Source organism: Prionailurus viverrinus, chromosome B4 (genome assembly GCF_022837055.1).
Source record: "Prionailurus viverrinus isolate Anna chromosome B4, UM_Priviv_1.0, whole genome shotgun sequence".
Taxonomy (NCBI): Eukaryota; Metazoa; Chordata; class Mammalia; order Carnivora; family Felidae; genus Prionailurus; species Prionailurus viverrinus.
The window spans coordinates 91,601,153-91,621,459 of NC_062567.1; the positions used below are offsets into that span (position 1 = coordinate 91,601,153).

Genomic DNA, 20,307 nt, shown 5'->3' on the forward strand with positions numbered 1-20,307 from the left:
CACTTGAATCCCTAGTTTACAAGTAATAACATCTCTGAGTGATTAAATCTTAAATCTACCTTTGACTCGCTCATGAGCGAGTGACTCAGTAAAGGACCAGGGTGCAAAGGACAGAACATGACAGATTACAGAGCAGGTCTCAGGCACAGAGACGGTGGGCTACCTTGAGCCATCCTGCATAGAAGAAGAACTGTAGGAGAGTGAAGATTGGAATGTAAAGATCTAAGTCATGCCCCGCGTAGCCTTTGGTGGGATCCAAAAACTGGCGTCCAATCAGGCAGGCAAAGAAGAAGGTGTAGACAGCCAGAGTGACAACCTGCAACGGAGAGAAGTCTGAGTGAGAACACAGCACTGGACCCCCACAGCAGGCCAGAGTGCTTAAGTGGGCAAGTAGCTAAAAACCACATGCAGGGGCACCTGGGTGGCTCAGTCGATTAAGCATCCAATTCTTGGTTTCAGCTCAGGTCATGATCTCATGGTTCGTGAGTTCAAGCCCCGCATTGGGCTCTGCACTGACAGTACAGAGCCTGTTTGGGATTCTCTCTCTCTCCCTCTCTCTCTCTCTCTCTCTCTGCCCTTCCCCACTTGCACTCTCTCTCTCTCTCTTTCAAAATAACTAACTAACTAACTTGGGGTGGGGGTGGGGGAACAAACAACACACGTGCAAAGTATTTTATACCTGGGTGTAAACCAGCGGAATCCCAACCCAGTCATAACCAAATAAGAGGCTGCACCAAGAGCGGTATCTGTTCATTTCCTAAGCCAGAAACAGATAAAACATGGTTTACTAAATGATGCGTGTGGCAATAAATATTTCCTGGGATTCATAACGTGGCCATGTCTTTTATGAACATGTCTGTAAAAGGACAAGGCTGACTTTGTAAGGCTGGTAATTGGTTCTGAAGGCTATTCCAAAAGGAAAATCCTGAAAATGACAATCAACGCCCTTCAACAGTGCAAAAAGGATGGAGACTGATGGATATTTTTAAAAAATATTAAAAGAGGACTTTATAGAACTGTCGCCTACTCTATTGAATCCATGATTTCCAACATGTATATTGGTCCAAAGTGTTGATGGGAAGGCAGGGGTTAGTATTTTAAATAAGTGATCTCTATCCATTTTGGTAAATTTATATGGAGAGCAGATTTGTTTGTTTGTTTCTCTACTTCTTTTGAAAACATGCTTACTATAGAGTTTGGGGAAAAAAGAAGTACCTCCTAAACCTTTCTCCCCCACAAATGAGGACTTTAGCACACTTATATTGGCAGAAAATATCTGTCTGGAATGGAAAGGACTTGAATCTACTGATTTCTCCTTTATCACACATAAATTACTATATAAGCCTGGGAAAAAGAGTTATGTTAATTTGGGAGCTATTTTTATATCATTCACTCCTTTTGGCCTAATCCAGGCAGGAGACTGTCATAGGACATATCTATCTAGCCCTTCCATAAATCTGTTTCTCAGATGAATTCAGGGTTATTTCGTTTAATGAAAACATAATTTTGTTTCCTGGAGCATCTGACAAGTTGGCCTAACCTCAGGAACTTCTGGTTTGGGGGAACTGATTGGGCAGGTTTATTTCTACTCCAGATTTTACTCTAGGATCCTGGGGGATGATAAATATGCCATGTGGACACCAGGTCATTCAGAGCCCTTGACAGCTGTTGCTAATCAATTAAGGGACACTTTCTTACAGAGCCCATGACAAAGCCAAATTCTGTTTAGACAGAATTTCTAAGAAACCACTGCCAATCAACCTGAGTCAAAACCTGTATACTACCCCTGTCCTGCATGTTAAGGGTTCTAATACTAGCCCAGTCTTTCTGGTTCCTTTGGAACCAGGCATGAACAAAGCAGACACATCCTGGTCTGACCTGCTACATCCAGGTCCCTGTTGGTCTCTGATTAGCATCTCTTATGGGTGGTTTGTGATGCACTTACAGTCATCAGTGATTGCAGATCAACACTGTCTCTGATTCTACCTTCCTTCCGGGCTTTAGATGCAAGATTTCCAAACCAGATGAATGGAACCCAATATTTCAGATGAGGAGATTTGAGGTGGTCAAATAATTTTCTTTCATCTGCCGTCATAAAACCTTTAGCACAAAATAAAGATAGCTCAATTTTACAGAATTAGCTTAGTACTAATACATTACCATAAATACTTTCATGCTTAGTATGTGAGCATACAATGAGGGGAATATTAAAAATATATAAAATGATGGTTCTTGCCTCAAGTAGTTTATACTTGTATTAGAGATAAGGAATGCGTTTGTGCGAGCGCACACACACAAGTTTTATATCAGTAATACATAAGGCAAGACATGTTGGTAATCCCTCATAGAGATGGCCAGTAGAAAGTAAGGTGACATTAAATGTGGACTAGAACATCTGGGGAAAGTTTCTTCTCTAGGTTTTGGTTTATTCATCTAAAATTGGGAACAAGGATACTTAGAAATGTTAGGATTAAAAAAGTAAAAGGTGTTACCACATACAACGCACTTAGTATAGCATGGAACCCGTGAATCACATACTTTTCCTCCTGACTGCTCACTCCTTTCACAGTCCTGATCAATCAGGACCCCTCCTGTGAAGGCTTCCTTGATTTCTTTCTTCTACTTCCCCTGGAATTTCTCCCCTTCAAAGCTCCCCACACAGTGCTCTCTGTTGCCTTATATTGTAGTAATGCCATACATAAAGGTTTTGCCTGCCAAGACCCATGGGAAGGGCCAAGAGCATACTGTCTTCGTAGTCCCCACAGCGGTTTGCATATACCTTAGAAGTATAATTTTTATAATCTTTATGTGTGTGTATAACACAGTTTGCCTGAGCTTCCAGTGACCTTTCTGAGCCTCAGTCTTCCCAAGTGCCAAAGGAAGATGATAATATCTACTTCCCAGGGATGTTGTAGAATTACCTGAGATGATGGAAACATGTCGAGAGCTTAGCATAATGCTTAGCACATACTTAGCACTCGATAAGTGCAAAGGCATAATATATTATGAAATTTTAGCTATCCACCCCACCTCCAACCTGCACACCGAGGAAAGCAGAGATTTGAAAAAGTTGAGAGGAGAAATTAAGTAGGTTTATTTAAGAAATAAACATTTACTGAATATCTACTATGTGCCAGGGTTCATTCATGCAAATATATACTTTAAAAGCTTACCGTTTGCACTTGACTTTTTATTTTTTTTAAAAATTTGATTGAATCACTCAAATGGTACAGAAATCCAAAAGGGCCAAAAGAATATTAATAGGAAAAGTAACTCTCATTTTCCCAGCCACACAGTTTCCCTCTCTGAAGGAATCACTACAATGAATTTATTGTGTATCTTTCCAGTTGTACAGGCTTAATTTTTAAGAACGCGAATGGCTTTCTACTACATGCATATCTGCCCTTTGCTTCTATTTTTTGTTTATATCTTGGAGATCTTTTTTGTTGTTGTTGTTAACGTATAGAGAGTGGCATCATTGTTTTTGATGGCTGCATTCTAGTTAATTCTATACGATATTTTAACTAGTCCTCTTTTGAGTAGACCTTTAAATTGTTTAAATTTTTTTGTTATCAAAAACAATGATGCCATGACTATCCTTGTACTTACTCCTTTGACTTTTTAAGTGGGCTTTTCAATGTTAATTATGATTTAGTACAAATAATGTTTTCTGAACTAATGCTTTTTTCAAAAACTGAGTTTTGCTAGATATTGATTTTGAGTTACTTTTGTCTCGGGAGGAATGTAATCATTGGCTTATGAAATTCTAACACATTCAGATGAAAATCACTTTTGCCCCAGTGTAACACAGTTCATATCTTTAATGATCTGTAATCAATTTATGAATCTGATTATCCCGCTTCAACTAATCCACCCTCTTTACCATGTAGTTTTATTTCAGAGGTGTTACTATAACAGAAAAGAAGTCAAAGGAGAAGTGAGATGTGCTCTGGTTCATGGAGCTTTGGAAATAACTTAGGTCTAGGTCAGTGTTTTTGAGAATAAGGCCCACAGATCATGGGTACCTGAGTCACTTGTGACATCTATTACACGTGGAAAGGGTGAGGCTCCACCCTTTCCTACTAAATCGGACTCAGTAGTGCTGAAGTTCTCAATCCAGGTCTTCACCCTAGAGTCTCATGTGGGTACTTTCAGCAAATACCAATGTCTTGGCCTTATCCCTGGAGATTCTGATTCTATTGGTCTACAGTGAATCCGGGCATCAGCATCCATGTAAAATCTTCCTGATTGATTTAATGGAATTGGATACAGGCAGTCACACACGTACCAAGCTCCGCCGGAAATTCTAGCACACAGCAATATTTGAAAATCACTGCCCCACCGAATGAAGATCCTATTTGTTCAGTATTTGAAGTAAACAGAATATCAACTACAAAGCCAATATTTACCAACACGAGACTCATTTTAGATAATACTCAGGTTATTTATGTTAGCTTCGAAGGGGGGGTGGTGGTTCTGCCCATCCCTGAGGAATTGGACTTTCTCCGGATGTCAAAAATAACAATGAGCCTGATCATTCTCTTCTCATTTCTCAGTGTGTCTCAAGTTTTTGCATGATCCAGATAATCTGCTTTTCTTTTTCTTTTTAAAGACTTGCAGAGCGTGAGTAAGCCTTATTACGAGAAGTTAATAAACTTGACCTGTCCTGGCTCTGTGCTTAAAGATTTGAGGCAACGGGTCACCCTTTACCTAGAAGCCTGTTCTTGGAGATTTCATGTCAATTGTCTAGCGGTTTTATTCTTGGGATTTCTACTGCAATTTTCAAAAACTACCCCATTTATATCCTGGCTGCAATCGCTGTCATTTGACCCAAGAATAACTTTACCTCTGGTTATTTTTTATTCAGGAGTATGGATCAAATTGTGCTGGTGAGTTCTTTTTTTGGCTAGCAGAATGCAATATGCCGAGTGAGGGTTTATTCAGCGCGTGCACTAAAGCCAGAGTTAGGTCCTCCCCCATACAGCACATCCACCAATTGGGAGGGGACATGTAGAGCAAGGAAAGCTGGTGGTTTTTAATTTTTAGCCCAAACGTACTGAGTGCTTTGCTAGGCTCCGTGAAAGATGAATGACAAGACACTAATGACGATGATGAATACCAAAGATGAATGGCGAGACACTGACGCATCCTGCAAGAGCGCACAGGCAGGGTGATCTTTGTTATTCCCTGCAGGGTCACACATCTCATCTAAAGTAAACCCTCTCTTTGAAAATCAAGGTATCGGGCAATTAAAAGGAAATCTATAGATTGTTGGTTAAATCAATTGAAAGAACATTTATTATGAAATGCAAGGTTTTCCTCATCAGCACGTCAGGTCATTATCACCACAGGCCAGTGATCTTTTTCAGAATGTGGTCATAATCCTCATCTCTAGGACTATGTGAACCACAGGCACTGATTCGCCACAGTTTGGTAGCACTGTTAACTGGCCGGTCCTCACACAACCCCATGACCTTGATATGTCAGTCTTCATGCCATGCTCCCTCGGGCCCTGTCCACACCCCTGGCGTTACTATTTCATCTTGCTGTTGTATCTGCCCAGAACTTCCTTGCTCTCTTTTCCTTCTGGCTTTCTGGCCAGTTCAGCTCTGTTCGGCAATTTCCATACTGCTTATCCCAGGAAACCTCCTTAATATTTCAAACCAGGGTAACACACACACACACACACACACACACACACACACACACACACACACACAGTGTTTACTTGCGACTTGAATTGTGGTTTGATGGAGTAAGTGAGACCTGCTCCTTTAAGGCAAAATGTTACAGCCCTCAAGCCAAAGGCCTAATTGTGTCCACTGATAATATGCCAGTCTTTACGGATTTTGCCTGCTGTATGGTTGGTCTATTTTGCCTCAGCTGAAGCCAAGGCAGGTGTCTTTAGCTGTTAAAGCAGAGTGTGCAAATAAGCCTCTATTAGCAGAAGAGCTAAAAGCACTGCATCTCAAAGCTTGGAGGCAAAATGGGTTTGTTGCCAGTTCTTTCTGTAAGAGAAAGTTGTGCGTTCAGCATCTGAGCCCTTCCCAGAGAGATGGCTTTTTCAGGAAGATTGCAATGTGCCTGGCTCATTTTCATCTCTGTACTGTACTTTCTAAATGAATGGAACGAAGCCATCGGATTCAACTATAGCTCTCCTTTAAACTCAATGGTAGGGGTTTAGAAATCCTTGTCAACTGGGAAAATTAAAGGGAGGTAAAATGAGATTGAGGGAGAGAGATGGAATCACATTGTGAAACCACTGTCCTGGGCGGAATGTCAGAATTTTTTTATTTTTATTTATTTATTTATTTTTACCATGAACCACGGTAAGATATGTATGGTTCCCCAAACAATTATTGGTTCTTTCACATAATGTGCTCTTTAATATCTAGTGTTCGTCTCTGTTCTATTCTATTCCATTCCATTAAAAATGCTGCTAGCAAGCCATTGAAATGATTTAAGAACCCAGTAGTGAGTTACAGCCCAGAGTTTGAAAAGCTTGAAATAGGATTTGGTTGAGTAAAATCAGTTTCTGGGGGAGTAATACTGAACAGAGAGATAGAACCTCCTCTCTTTTTCTGATATGGGAAAAACATCTCTACTCAGCCATATCCCTGGCCCCACATTAGTATCCCATTTGGTAGTTCACTGCCTTCTACACATGACACACAGGAAATAACATAGCCCAAATCAGTGCTTCTAACTGCTTACCCATCTAGGTGGCCCAGAATTACATTTGCCCTGAACGAATAGATTCGAGGCGGTCTGCAGGTGAAGCTGGAGGAGTCAATAGATATGCTCTAGTGCAGTGGTTCCTAAACTTTGCTGCATATTAGAACGGTCTGGAGAGCTTTAAAAACTCCTGATGCCCGGGTTTCATCAGACATCTATTGAATCCTAATGTCTGGGGGTGGGAGCCAGGCATCAGTATTTTTTAAAAAACCCTAGTGATTTCGGCTTCTGACAAAATTTAGGATCATTCACCCTTGTGCACAGAATACACAGCAAGCTGGCCATTTTAGCATTCTTGGCCCGAGTCAAACATCCTGAAGTACTTCCGGGAGCTTGTTCAAAATGGAGACTCCTAGGTCGTAAGCCCCAGATATTCTGATTCCGTCAGCTGTCTGGGAACCTGTAATTTAAATTTAAAGTACCTTTGAGGGCGCCTGGGTGGCTCAGTCAGTTAAGCGTCCGACTGTGGTTCAGGTCATGTTCTCGCGATTTGTGGGTTCGAGCCCCACGTCGGGCTCTGAGCTGACAGCTCAGGGCCTGGAGCCTGCTTTGGATTCTGTGTCTCCCTCTCTCTTGCCTCTCCCTCACTTGCACTCTGTCTCTCTCTCTGTCAAAAAATAAATACACACTAAAAACATCTAAAAGAAATTAAGTACTTTTGATAATTCAGTGAATGTTTGAGAAACATTGAGCGGCTGCTTTGATTCAATTCTTAGAACTGTGTGTAACCTTCAAACACTGACCAGCTGAGACTACCCATCGTGGCATTAACTCAAGTAGGGCTAGTTCTACTGTGCACTCTCTCTCCTATATACAGCAAGTGTGCCTAGGTGAGCCAAGTTTCACTCACAGGATGACATTCTGTCTGTTCTGGGCACATCATGTGAGACTACAGGGGTAACTGACTCAGCCTGTAAAAGTTCAGCCAAGAGAGTGAAAACTGGCACAACCTGTGAATACCACCGTCTCCTTGATCATCTCTGTGTCGCACGGAGCAGCTGGAGATCTTACAGAGACCAAGGAGCCCCAGTGCCAGGGAATGCCTCTGGAAGAATTGAACAGCAGACCACAGGGCAGAAAGTCAATACTATACAACATCTATTTGATTTTACTTAGTGAGAGAAGATCACAGCTTACGTGAGCTAAGTATGGGGCTAGCCTTCCAACCAGTGCATCTAAAGGCAGAACTTGTATCTTAACAGCCACTTGACAATTGAGAGCTTGGTTAGTTGTATTAATGTCTGTTAACTGTAAGTGTTGCTACAATTGCTGGTGGGGTCTCCTCATTGTAGAAGAAGCTTGAGGAATATCATGTTAAGATTCCAGGGCTTTAAGAAAACTGAAGGGTGCCCTTTCCTCAAATTTTACTCTTTTCTGACCACTTTTACCGGCCACCAAACACAGAAGGAAACTGTTTTAGAGAAATAGAGATACAATGCAGAGATATAAAGTTTAGCCGTAAATATATTTGTCCTTGTCTCTGAAAACTATTCGTGTGAGAAAAGATTTATAGTAATTTTTACGGATTCTTGAGGACAGGGACCATACCTATTCTTGCTTCTCGCTGTGTTCCCGTGCTCAGCACAGCGCTTGGCATATAATATACACTCAATAGATCTTTTTTAAATAAGCAAATGCAAGACAGATGTAACAACAGCTTTAGTAACATTTCTTTCAGAGGAATGCATACAATTTCCCATTACCTATTTTTGTGCTTCTGGTGAGTAATTTTGAAGGGAAATATTTTTTTTTTTCCTGGTCACCATGAAACGCCAGATAAAATGTTTCAGTTCAGTCTCAAGCCATAACATAAACACCCAATTAAGGCCATCACTTGACTCGGTGAAGGTCTGGAATTGTGCACCTGACTTGACTTAGAATGAGTGACATCTTCCAGGGTTGGTGATTGGAATGACTGGAATTTTCCAGGACAGGTTTGTTGCCAATAGACAAAATAAGAGAGACTCTTCTGTCACAGCTCCTCTGGTAAATAACTGATGACAGGCCAGTTCAGGGAATTTTTAGTGTAACTGATACTATTTTGCACTCAATTGTTATTTCTATTTTCATGTGAGCAGAAATAAAACTATTTTATTTTTAATTTGACCAATTTAACCTGTAGCATCAGAGCATATGCATTACCCCAGTAGCATGCATTTGGTCCTTCTGATTTTCCAGGCTAATGTAACTTGACTGTCCAACTTCAAAGCAAGGAAAGTTTAGGGACTAGCAGGTAAGAGCCCCAGGTCATCCAGCTCTGGTCTAGGGGTTGCCAGGTGCTTCAGAAGGACATGCTGATCTTCCTTCTCTCTGCCCTCTCGCTCAGTTCCTCCTGGCCAGCCCTGAATCTTTGTGGCAGGGACCCTTCCTGAAGCAAGGCAAAGAAAAGGTTAGAAGGAAACTCCGATGGCCTTAAAGCCTATTTTGCTCAGAATGTGATCTGGGGACCCCTTGCCTCAAAGTCTCTAGGAGCAGGTTAAATACATTCAGTCCTGGACACCACCCCAGGTCTACTGAGTCAAAATCTCTGGGGGTGGTGTCTTGGGATCTGCATTTTTGGCAATATTGATTTTGAACAGTATCTAATGTGCACTGAGGTTTGAGAACATGTACTTTTTTCTGACAGGTGATTCTATGTAGGAAAGTCACCTGGCAAGAAGTAGGTATTTTGTGTCCTCCACAGTGCCTCCAGCCTTTGCCCCCACTCCTCGGGGACCCCTGTGCTCCACTCACCAGCCCCGTCTGCCCTTAGGCGGAGCAGGTGTCCTGGCTGTGGCTCAGGACATCTGCCAGACATTTTCCGCCATGCCTGAACTTCCTGTTCTTCCCAGAAACGTTGGCACAGGCCAAGGACAGTCAGACAGTGGCGGAGGCGTGTGTCCAGTTGTCGGAGCTTGGACACTAGCCCCATGTGCAGACTGAGTCAGCCCTCTCTGCTGGGGAAAGGAGCAAGAAGTCTGGTAAGTCAGTGCTGCCAGTCGGCAGAGAGGGCGCCCAGTCGTGGGGTGGGCCATGGGGCGGTCAGGAAGGACCCTGCCTCTGGGGCGTGTCCCCCAGCTTCGAGGGCAGTGGCTTGGACCCTCTGCCTCACTGCCTGATACACAGACTTTATGTTCCTGGGGGCCCAAGCTGCCTTTTCTGCTTTTTGAAAAAAAAACTACTTATGAGAGCAGTGGGGACGTGTCCACTGTGAGGTCCGAGAGGACCCCAGAGGCACCTGCAAAGGCTTTAGCCCCCTCCTGGCTCCATCAGTTCTCTCCTCCTTCAGAGGCTCCACATAAACCGAGCGAGAGATTGAAGTCAGAATGATGCCCACTATGGCCATGCAGGTCTGATTCAAGCGCCCTGGATGGCAGCCTCCGAACAGACTGGTGGTGATGCCCCTCTCCAATTCTGGAGCCTCTCGTGTGGTCAAAACCACAAATTCCCCCCTTCTCTTAGTTGTTGCTTCTTTGCTATTAGTAATGAATTACTCAGTGGATGCCAAAGCCTTTTACCCCAGGGGTGAGAAAAAGGGGTTAAAAAAAATAAGCATCCCAGAAAAGACTCCACTTTTTTCAAACTTCAGCGTTTAACACAGCAGCATTAGGAGCCTGGTTAAGTGCAGGTTTGCTGAGCTTTACGGCCAATGATTCTGATCCAGCAGGTCTGAGGTAGGGCCCAGAAATATGCATTTTAAATAAACAACTCAAGGAATTCAAGATGTAAAGTGCCTGTGGGTCTGCAGACTACACCTTGGGACACACTTGTCTAAATGCATATCAAGGAGTGAATACTTCCAGATTCGCTTAGAATGGTCGTGGATGTGGGTGGTGGGGAGAGAGGAGTCCAATATTCCAAACGCCTTGGAAAGGGGCAGAGGGTAAACACAGGTGCAAAACAGGCATTTGCACAAGTTTGACAAGGGGTAAGCCTTGGCATTATGAAAGATACACGTACAGGAAATGAAATCCCATCATTCTATTCGTCCTCCATATCAACTCGCCCCTCAGAACCGTGCACGACTCAGCCTTTTTTGAGCTCAGCTGTGACCAGAGGCCCCAGAGGCCTCTTCATCGCCAGCCATCCTGGCTTCCTCCTGCTGTGCTTTGAATATGAAGGTGACGCTGGAAGGGATTTGCTTTGAGAGTTGGGTCTGGCGGCCTGATTCCTGTCCCAACACACTCTCTTCTCTCCCAAGGAGGCGTCGGGACCAGCGACACACCATCTTTATGCATCGAAGTAAACTTCAGCTCTCACTCGTCAATTTGGAACAGGTCAAACCCTTCTTGCTCATTTTTAGGACTTTCTTCAGAGGTGGAAACGCTTACTGCTTTTGATCCTCAGGACACCAGGGTAAGAAAATTAACTCATCACGTGGCATTTTCAACTAGGTCATTCTGAAACAGTATTCAGCTTTTAAATTCGGAGGAGGGGTGACAGGTAATTCTTTAAAAGTCCCTCCTGGCTTTATATCATCACAGACCTGTGTGTATGCCAGGCCATTTGTATCCTTTATCTGAATCCTTAGCCTACACCCCAGACCGAACTATTTTCTCACGTCTTACCCTGTACCGCAACACCATCCTCTACTCTCCTCCATGACCACCTGGTCATAGCAGATCCAGAAGACCCGGGATGTCACATCAAGTGAGTCTTCGAAAATGAGCGAAGGGTGACATTATGCCATTGTGCTGGGTGATTTCATTCTTGAGAGCAAGAGCGTCCTTACCACGTGCCAGGTACCGTTCGGAATGTTGTGCAAATATTAATTTATTTAATCCTCACAGAAGCCTGTGAGGTATATGAGTGGGGTGGTATTGTAAGTTCTCATCAGCGCGTTTTATGGATGAGGAAACTGAACGTAACAGGTTAAGTAAATCACGCAGCCCATGCAGTTAGTGAGTGGTGGAGTAAGGATTTGAACTCCTTCTTTGTTCTGAGTCACTATCTATATTGTTTATCTAAGGAGGCAAAACCAAATCCAGGCCAAAAAGGTCTCAAAAAAAAAAAATCCCCAATACCATTCTTTTTTAAAAATCCGTTTTCAAGGACATTTCAGAAAAGGAGACGGGATATGGCAACCTAATTTGAGACTGTCCTCAGTATAAAGGCAGAGTCGTCTCACGGTTTTTATATGGTCTACGTATTCACTACTATATTCCAACAAACTGGCAGATTGCTAACAACGGCCCAGCACAACCACCAATTTTTATTCAGTGTGTGCCAGCAATGATCTCATTTAATGCGCTCCACGTTGAAGGCCGCTTTAACCGCTTCTCTCCTAAATATTAACACACCGAAGAGAACCATCCTTCCACCATGACTTGTTCTCAGCACACTGTGTCCCGGAGGACCAGGGAGAACACCTGCACCTACTCTGAGGTATGAGAGAGACGACATACCCGCACGGCCTGGATGACAACTCACCTTCCTGGTTCCCGCTAGAATCTACTTCTGTTTGGAGAAAAGCATTCACCTTAGGAGTTTTGAGCCTGTATCATAATGCTGGCTCCTCTACTAATGGTCCAGGGTCGGTAACAACCTCTCTTTTTTCTCTCTTTTTTTAAAAAATTTTTTTAGTGTTTATTTATTTTTGAGAGACAGAGCATGAGCTAGGAGGTGGGGGAGCAGAGAGAGAGGGAGACACAGAATCCGAAGCAGGCTCCAGGCTCTGAGCTGTCAGCACAGAGCCCAACATGGGGCTTGAACTCACGAATTACGAGATCATGGCCGGAGCCTAAGTGCGAGGCTTAACTGACTGAGCCACCCAGGTGCTCCAGTTATAACCCCTCTGAATCTATTTCCTACCTTTCTCGTGTCTTGTTTTTGGGGTTTTTTTTTTTTTTGGATCCAAATGAAATAATATTTATGAAAATGGATAAACCATAAAGTGCTAGAAAAGATCAGGTAATAGGGGCGCCTGGGTGGCTCAATCCGGTAAGCCTCCTATTTTGCCTCAGATCACGATCTCACAGTTTGTGGGTTCGAGTCCCGAGTCGGGCTTTGTGCTGACAGCTCAGAGTCTGGAGCCTGCTTGGGATCTGTGTCTCCCTCTCTTTCTGCCCCTCCCCCACTCATGCTCTGTCTCTGTCTCTCAAAAATAAGTAAACATTAAAAAAAAGAAAAGATCATACAATATTAAAGATGATTTTAAAAATATGATACTTTTTACTCTGGCATATTTATGTAAAGGCCAGTGACTCTCGGCCACTTAATTTAAGGTTGACTGCTGCTTCCCCTCCTTCGCCGCCCTGGCAAACTTCTCCAGAGCAGTAACTATGTCTTATTCATCGTTGCCTCTTAAGACTGTCTGGCACATAGTAGGTAATCAATAAATGTTCCTTGAGTGAACAAATAAAAGACATTTTGAATGAATAAATAAAAGACATTTTCAAAGGAATTTTGAAGGTTCCCATCTAGGATGAGAGGAGTCCGTGGAGGGAAGAGTCATTCACAATACCTGCTTCAACCACATGGTCCATCGTAGGGAACCTTTTGTACACAGCCGTGCTCACCGAGCGGAAGATGAGCAGGGACGTGAGATTCACATAGCGCATCAGGGTCCTTCTGAGCAGGCGCCCGTGTTCGTCGCTTCCGTGAACACTGCTGGAGATGAGGAACATCAGCCTGTCTGGCCAGGGCAGGTTCACAAACTGGTTCCACCATCGGTTCACTACCAGAGTAACATAAAACCCTGTAAAATAACAGGAAGCTATAAAGCAATTTCTTATAGCAGACATGTTGTTGACACTGATGCTTTTAGCAGAATTTCAGCCTCTTTAGGGATCGGGGTGTAAAAATATGTTGTTATCCATACTTATGACTTTGCCCTCCAAAAAAAAATAAAAATGTAATTTGTGCCTGGCAATGTCATAGCACCCAGTAAGTGGGTGTTAGAATTCAAATATTGATGGCAAAAATGGGCAGTTAGTGAAGAGAAAGCTTGATTGTCTAATAGCAAATTATTACCTCAAACTTGTTTGGTGTTAATTTAGCGGAAGCAGCCCTGAGGACAAACTTTATGGATGATTCTGGTTCGATTGCAAGCAGCGGCTTTTCAGGCATGCCTCTCAGCTTAGAAACACTCCCATGCAGAGTCATTGATGTCATCCGAACAGAGACAGTGTGGCTGCGTTCTGCGTGTGACCTATACTTACCAAGCACAAAGGTTACTGGAATTTGTTCAGCATATCTGTCACAGTAAATTGATAATTTTTCAAAGTAACGTTTTTGGGCTCCTGTAAGTAACAATCTGGAGCAAAAATAAAATGCACAGCCCTTTATGATATTATACTTCTGCACCTGCTTTGCAAGTGATATTCAGTGCAAACAATTAAGCACAAATAATTGTAATTTTTTTTAAGAAGCAATAATGCTTTTTTCTACCTAAGCTGATAGATCTCAAAAGCTTTTTAATTGCTGAATGTTTCAAGTACCAATGTTTTCAGTACATAAATGTTATTGGCCATTAGACAGTGGGATTTATTAACTTCCATTTACTTATATGTTTTTTAACTTTTATTTTTAAATACTTTATATTTTAAACTTTTATATGATGAATACATTGGATTTAGAGCAAAATAACTCATTATAGAGTCCAATTTTCCATTATTCATCAGGTATACTTAAAAAAAGGGTGTCTTGATTAAGTGAACTACAGTTGTTAAGTAATTATGAGGATTAAATTATAACCCTAACCTTGACATCTTGATCTTACAAGTATGCTACTTAGCACATTCTTGATTATATGTGTTGTACTTCAAAGGCTATTATAACCATTTATTTTAAAACCCGCAATTATTTAAAATATAAAATAACACATAACAACAAGGAGTAAAAATTTTTATTCCTGCATTTGGTGGGTTTGTGTTTGCATAATACAAATATCAAAATTTATATTATGCATCTCACCAAAACCCATTTTCTGGTATGAACTTAGGCTAAACCTAAGTTCATTTAATGGAACTATTATTGATATTTATGTTACACGGAGGGGATTTGCAGTCAGGAGAGACGTCCCAAGGCAGGGTAATCGTAATGGTCGAGATCTACAAGGAGAAGCAACGCAAAGAAATTTGCATAAATGAATGGTACAGCTGTTCCAAGGGAGGAAGAAATCCCTGGGAAAGATCCATTACAACATATGTCAAAAGCCCTGTTTGAGTCGGTAGAATTTTGATAGAGGAAGCAGAGGGATGATGGGGTAACAGCGAGCCACCAGTCAGATTGCGCATGAAGAGCTGGTAGTGACAAAGGAGTTTGGGGTGCAGGATGGGCTTGGAGTTCCTGCCTCAGCTTTGAGGAGGTTTCAGAAATTCTTATTCAGCTTATTCTTATTCAGCTGCACAGGCCTGTCAAGGTCATGCCAATGACAAGTCACAGCCATAACAGTTTCCGACACTCAGATAGAAATGGTCCAAGAGGATTTAAAGGCAGAAAGCACAGACCTGAAGGTCAGACAAAGCCAGGTTTGAATCTCAGATCTGCCACTTACAAATTTGGACTTGGAACATATTTTTAAATCTCTCTGAGCCTCAGTTTTCTCACTTGTAAATGGGGACAATAAAGCCTATGTGTTAGGAATGTTATGAGGATTAAAGAATATATCATATATAAAACCACTGAACATACAGTGTCATACTTTTTCGATAATAAAGTGGTGGTTATTATTAACAACTGGTCAAAGGAAAAAATATTTAGCTAATAGCCCCGTAGAAAGTTTACTAGCTAAAAAGTACTAAAATGGTGATTTTTGTCGAATTCACCCCAAAATAAAAAGAGGTATACTCAAAAGTAATGAAGTCTGGTTTTGTCTCATGATTTTTGCTAAGTATCATTATTTGCTTAGAATAGAATTTTAAAACTTAGGACGATTAGTAGACATGAGAATGATGCTATAATTTTCTACAGGTATGTTTGACTTTCTTGATAAATTCAACCTATAGTGGTTGGTATACCTTCAATCAAGATTAAGAAGATATTTTGACGAGATTTTATAGCTGAACTTTACAAAAATGAAGAATGACTTGCACGATTGATCATTGTTATAAATGTAAGCACTCTTTGGTCTTTAGCAAAAATACGTGCATACAATTTTGTGGGGTATAAGCAAGATATTGAAGCAAGAGTGGAGGCCCCATGGAGGATTTCTGGCCACGACGCAGCTGCTCTGAGTGCTATTCAGAGTGCTATTGCAGCAGTAACAGCAATAAACTCACATTAGTAAAAATAAACTAATGAGACAATTCTTCTGAAACGTCATGTGTCTTCCACTATTTCATATTCTGAAGCATTAGGTGATACAAAAATACATTGTCAAAATAACGTTGTACTTGTAAGACACATCTGAAAAATTATTAGAGGTTTTTAAATAAAACCCCTGATGTCCCTTTACAGATATTTTGATATGCAGCAAAATAGCCCTTCCTATTCTATTTCTGACAATTATCAGCTGGCCAAATTACTATCTCTCTTGGTCAAAGGGAGTCCTGTGGCTGCAAAGAAGAAGGTCGGTAAGAGCAATGATACTACAAAGTCGTTCATCAGTATGCGGGAGAGAAAGAACAAACTGAAGTACATAGAAAAGGAGGAAATACAGCCTCAAAAACCTTTAGCTTTTCTATTTTAAGTTTTAAATTCCCCCAGAGTAGAAATGTATGCAATAAGTTTTAATTAAAAAAAAACTAAACACAGATATCACATGTTTTCACTCCTACGTGGAATTTGAGAAACTTAACAGAGGACTGCAGGGGAAGGGAAGGAAAAATAAGTTACAAACAGAGGGGGAGGCAAACCGTAAGAGACTCTTAAGTACAGAGAACAAACTGAGGGTTGATGCGGGTGATGGTTGTGAAGGAGGGCAAAATGGGAGACGGGCATTGTGCAGGGCACTTGTTGGGACGAACACTGGATGTTGCATGTAAGCGATGAACCACGGGAAATCTACTCCCAAAGCCAGGACTACACTGTACACGCTGTATGTTAGCTAACTTGGCAATAAAGTATTTAAAAATAAATAAATAAAAATAAAATAAAATAAAATTAGTTAAAAAAAAAAAACCTCATAAAGCTTCCCATTTGCACTACTGGTAACATTTTATTTAGACTATAATTTTAGTCACACAAGTATTTCCTCAACATGATTTTGCTCAAATTTTCTGTCGGTCTGACGGGCTTAAGTTGTGATGGTATAAAGAATAAACATCTTCTGTTGTGAACATAATGTACCCCGCACTCAGAGGGTAAAAATAAAATAAATTCGTTTTCAGGCCTCGGCACCACCCTGGATGAGATCTTGTCATTCCAGGCAAAAGAAAGGAAAGTCACCTGATAGACGCCCTTCACGGACACGTCAGTTATGTAGGTAGTGGCTATAAGCTGCCAAGTCACAAATTCAAACTATCAGTGACATAGCTGAGAGAGGCACCGATGATTATTTGTTCGTGGCCTTTGCCACTCAAAATCACCACTGAGTGAGGAGTTAAGTAATAAATCTGCCATTTTATGCCTCCGGCAAAATCCTGGCAGGGTGCCTAGTATCACATTGTGATCAATTCACATGGGGCTGGCATGAGGGCCACCTGGACATGATAGAGTCTACTTGAGATCCCTAAGCATGGGTTAAGTGTGGATTAAAATACCCTGAGATGAAGAATGCAAGAGAGGATCATGCAAAAGAGGAGATTACATAAGGCAAAAGTCAGCGGCAACCCAAGGCTCAGATTTTTGAGACTGTATTCTTACATGATATTTGATGGCCGTTTAAGGAGACATGCAAAGGAAGGTACCTGTACACCAAACTTATTGCCGTGTAAAAAACAGCAAAGACAATAAATTCCCTGTACAGTAGTTTGTAGATGCTGCCTCTCCACTTGAGGAGTAACCTATGAAATCCAAAAAAAGTCGCATTTGCTACTTTACTGGAGTACGTGACAGTCATCTCGGATAGCTTTTCTATTTTTTTCTAGAAGAGCAAGAAGACAAAACACAAGTAAAAAGCAGTGCTTAAGATGGAACATAAATCTGTGTCTCAAAGAAACCCAAGCCGGTCACCAGTCAACCATCTCCCCATTTTGCCTTTCTCTGTTTAAACCATTTGGAATTTGGAGATAACCAACATCTCCATGTTAAATCTCTTAGTAGAAAAGGGGAGGAGAGTAGTCTCTGGAAAGAGTATTATTAGAACCCGGCTTAATTTATAAATATTATTTTCAGGTTTTATAGTCATGACTTAGTAATATTTGAACGAACGAATGAATATGATATATGAAATATGTTGTAGAATCACCTGTCATGTTATTTTCCTAACCCACGGGAAGATTCAGGGTACTGATACGCTATATTAATTGACATTTTCAAAGGCACTGGCCATACTTACTGTTTGGGTCTTTATCTGCTGCAGTATGTAAAGAAGTGTTTATTTCACCCTTAAATTTCGTAAGGGGAACTTAATGGCTCTCTTCTGAGAACTCAGGAGATATTGAAAAGAAGCAAGACTCTTAAGAGAATTTAATTGATGGGTCACTTTTGGTGGTTTTAGTTGGATGTGGGTATCTCTCTAGCGGAGCTGCAAGTGCACGGTTGACACTCTGTACATTTCAAAAGGCAGGGCCACAGGGATAGTATACAGAAGGTGCACTTCCCTTTGGAAGTCATGCGTAAAAGGCTTAGGGAGGTTCACTTTCTGTTTGGAGCCGACCAAAATAAGGCCATTATTTAGGGCTCTCTCCACGTGGATCTGTTCCACAGATACGGGTAGAATGAGAATTGGACCCCTATGCCTCGTTTCAGTCAGTTCTCTGGCATTCATTGCTTTTCAACAAGACATCAAACATTCAGGTTCGGAGACGGCCCCGAACTAATCTTTGTTTGAAAATCCTGCACCACCACTTTCTAACATGGAGCATATACAGAGAAAATGAAATTTCTCGGAAATCTTTCTTGTTTCAAAAGAATCTCTGAGGGGAGTCTTCCAGAGCTACTTAGATGGAAATTATGGAGGTCTGAGGTGGAAGTGGGCAGATTTCTCATATAAAGTAGCCTGCAACCCACATTTTATCTAAATGGGAAGATGTTCTGTCTTTCTTCAGAGGTGGGAAAACAATCCAATTCTAATTTGCCTAGTTTCCCTAAAGAAATAAAACCCTGGCACTGTATTCACAAACTTAAGCCTTCAGCATCACTGATTTTAGTAAAGAAACCAGGACTTTTGGCATAAGTAAGTGGCCTTACGAGAGGACGGGAAGCATGCCACAGCCAGTTTCATTTTTCCATTTTACCTTGTCTATCTGTGTAATGTGAGTACAGTCAAAACTGGGAGAGAGGAGCCTAATAAATTAAGCACATTTTATAATTTGTTCTCATGGGCAGCATCATTTTAAATAACAGTCCTCAACTTTTTTTTCATTTAACCATCCACCCTTCTATTTCGGCTATCAGAAAAATTAAGATCAGACAGAGTAGAGATCAGAATTAAAATGCATAGATATACTCTCTGTGCACTAACCTATTTCTTTGGTTTCAAGTCTCCGACGGGAAAGAAACTCTTCCAATTTCAGGCTCCCCCTGAAGAGGTGCCTTCAGGTCGGTGTTGCGTTCGGCTCCGCTCTTCACTCATGCACAGATTTTCTTTCCTTCCCTGGCCACTGAGAAGACCCAGAGGGTGACAAGTACAGGAGTTAAATGTTTTTCCACTTGTGGAGGCCTGTTTATGCCAATTTGCCCACTGATGACAGTTATAGCCGGGAACAAACAGAAGCAACAGCTGCTGATGTAGCTTTTTCCTCATCTATAATTATAACTCCACCTGCCGCCCAAAGTACCCCTTTGAATGAGAAGTCGGAGGTGACGTGAAGGAGATTGGGCCATTGAAGTACGTTATTTTCATTTTGGTTCTACCCTGGGATCAAGGAAGAGAGATCCATTTTCCCCTACAAGGTTCTGAAGAGGCTCCACTGGTCAAAAAAGGGAATTAGGACAGTCTGTGTGTGCTTAAAATGAAGAAGGAGTTGTTGTGAAGCCATAAACTGGGGCAGATAAGAATTTTCTTTCATTTGAGAGGTATTGAGAATGCTCTCCCATTAAAAGCAACAAGCATACGTGTTTCAGTGTGCGTGTGGGCGCACGTGTGCGCACGCATTTTAGCAGAGCATAGAAAATTATTATGTGTGATGGCTTAGTGTAGCGGAAAATAACACCCTGATTCATTCATTACGTTTGTTATCCTTCCATGTCAGCTAGGAAAAATTGTAAATTATTCAAAATGACTTCCATAGTTTCCTTCTTGAAAGAGAGTTCATTGGTATTCTTTAGATAAAGAAATAAATAATTTCAGGGTCTATTCCTGGGGACTTTGCAATCTTCTAAAGTAATGTGTGCACCCAGCATTGCAACTTAAGCTTAACTAAAATGACTACCAAAAAAACCCATATATTTTTGTGAGAAAAGAAGAGTAAAAAGACACTCATTCTAAAATTGAGAATATATACATTTAAAAGGTGGTGTTTTTTTTTTTTTTTACAGCAGTCTTAAGTTTTATATGCATTTGCCTGGTTTCTTTATCAAACTATAAGCACCTTAGAGCAAAGAGTT

At 41.4% G+C, this 20,307-nt stretch overlaps 1 protein-coding gene across 3 annotated transcripts in view; it reads right to left on the reverse strand.

Annotated features, from left to right (window-relative positions):
- Positions 1–17,656, reverse strand: part of BEST3 (bestrophin 3) — a 37,574-nt gene extending 19,918 nt beyond the window's left edge. Inside the window, exons 1-6 of one of the 3 annotated variants that reach the window (XM_047867061.1) lie at positions 17,505–17,656; positions 13,875–13,969; positions 13,178–13,411; positions 1,946–2,100; positions 680–757; positions 164–316 (exon numbers count right to left, since the gene is read on the reverse strand). In XM_047867061.1, coding sequence (XP_047723017.1) covers positions 164–316; positions 680–757; positions 1,946–2,100; positions 13,178–13,411; positions 13,875–13,969; positions 17,505–17,656 — 867 coding nt within the window. Of the gene's footprint in view, positions 1–163; positions 317–679; positions 758–1,945; positions 2,101–5,952; positions 6,009–13,177; positions 13,412–13,874; positions 13,970–17,504 lie in introns of those variants that run through there. The other 2 variants (XM_047867062.1, XM_047867063.1) reach the window with 2 other exon arrangements.
- Between the last annotated feature and the right edge of the window lie 2,651 nt (positions 17,657–20,307).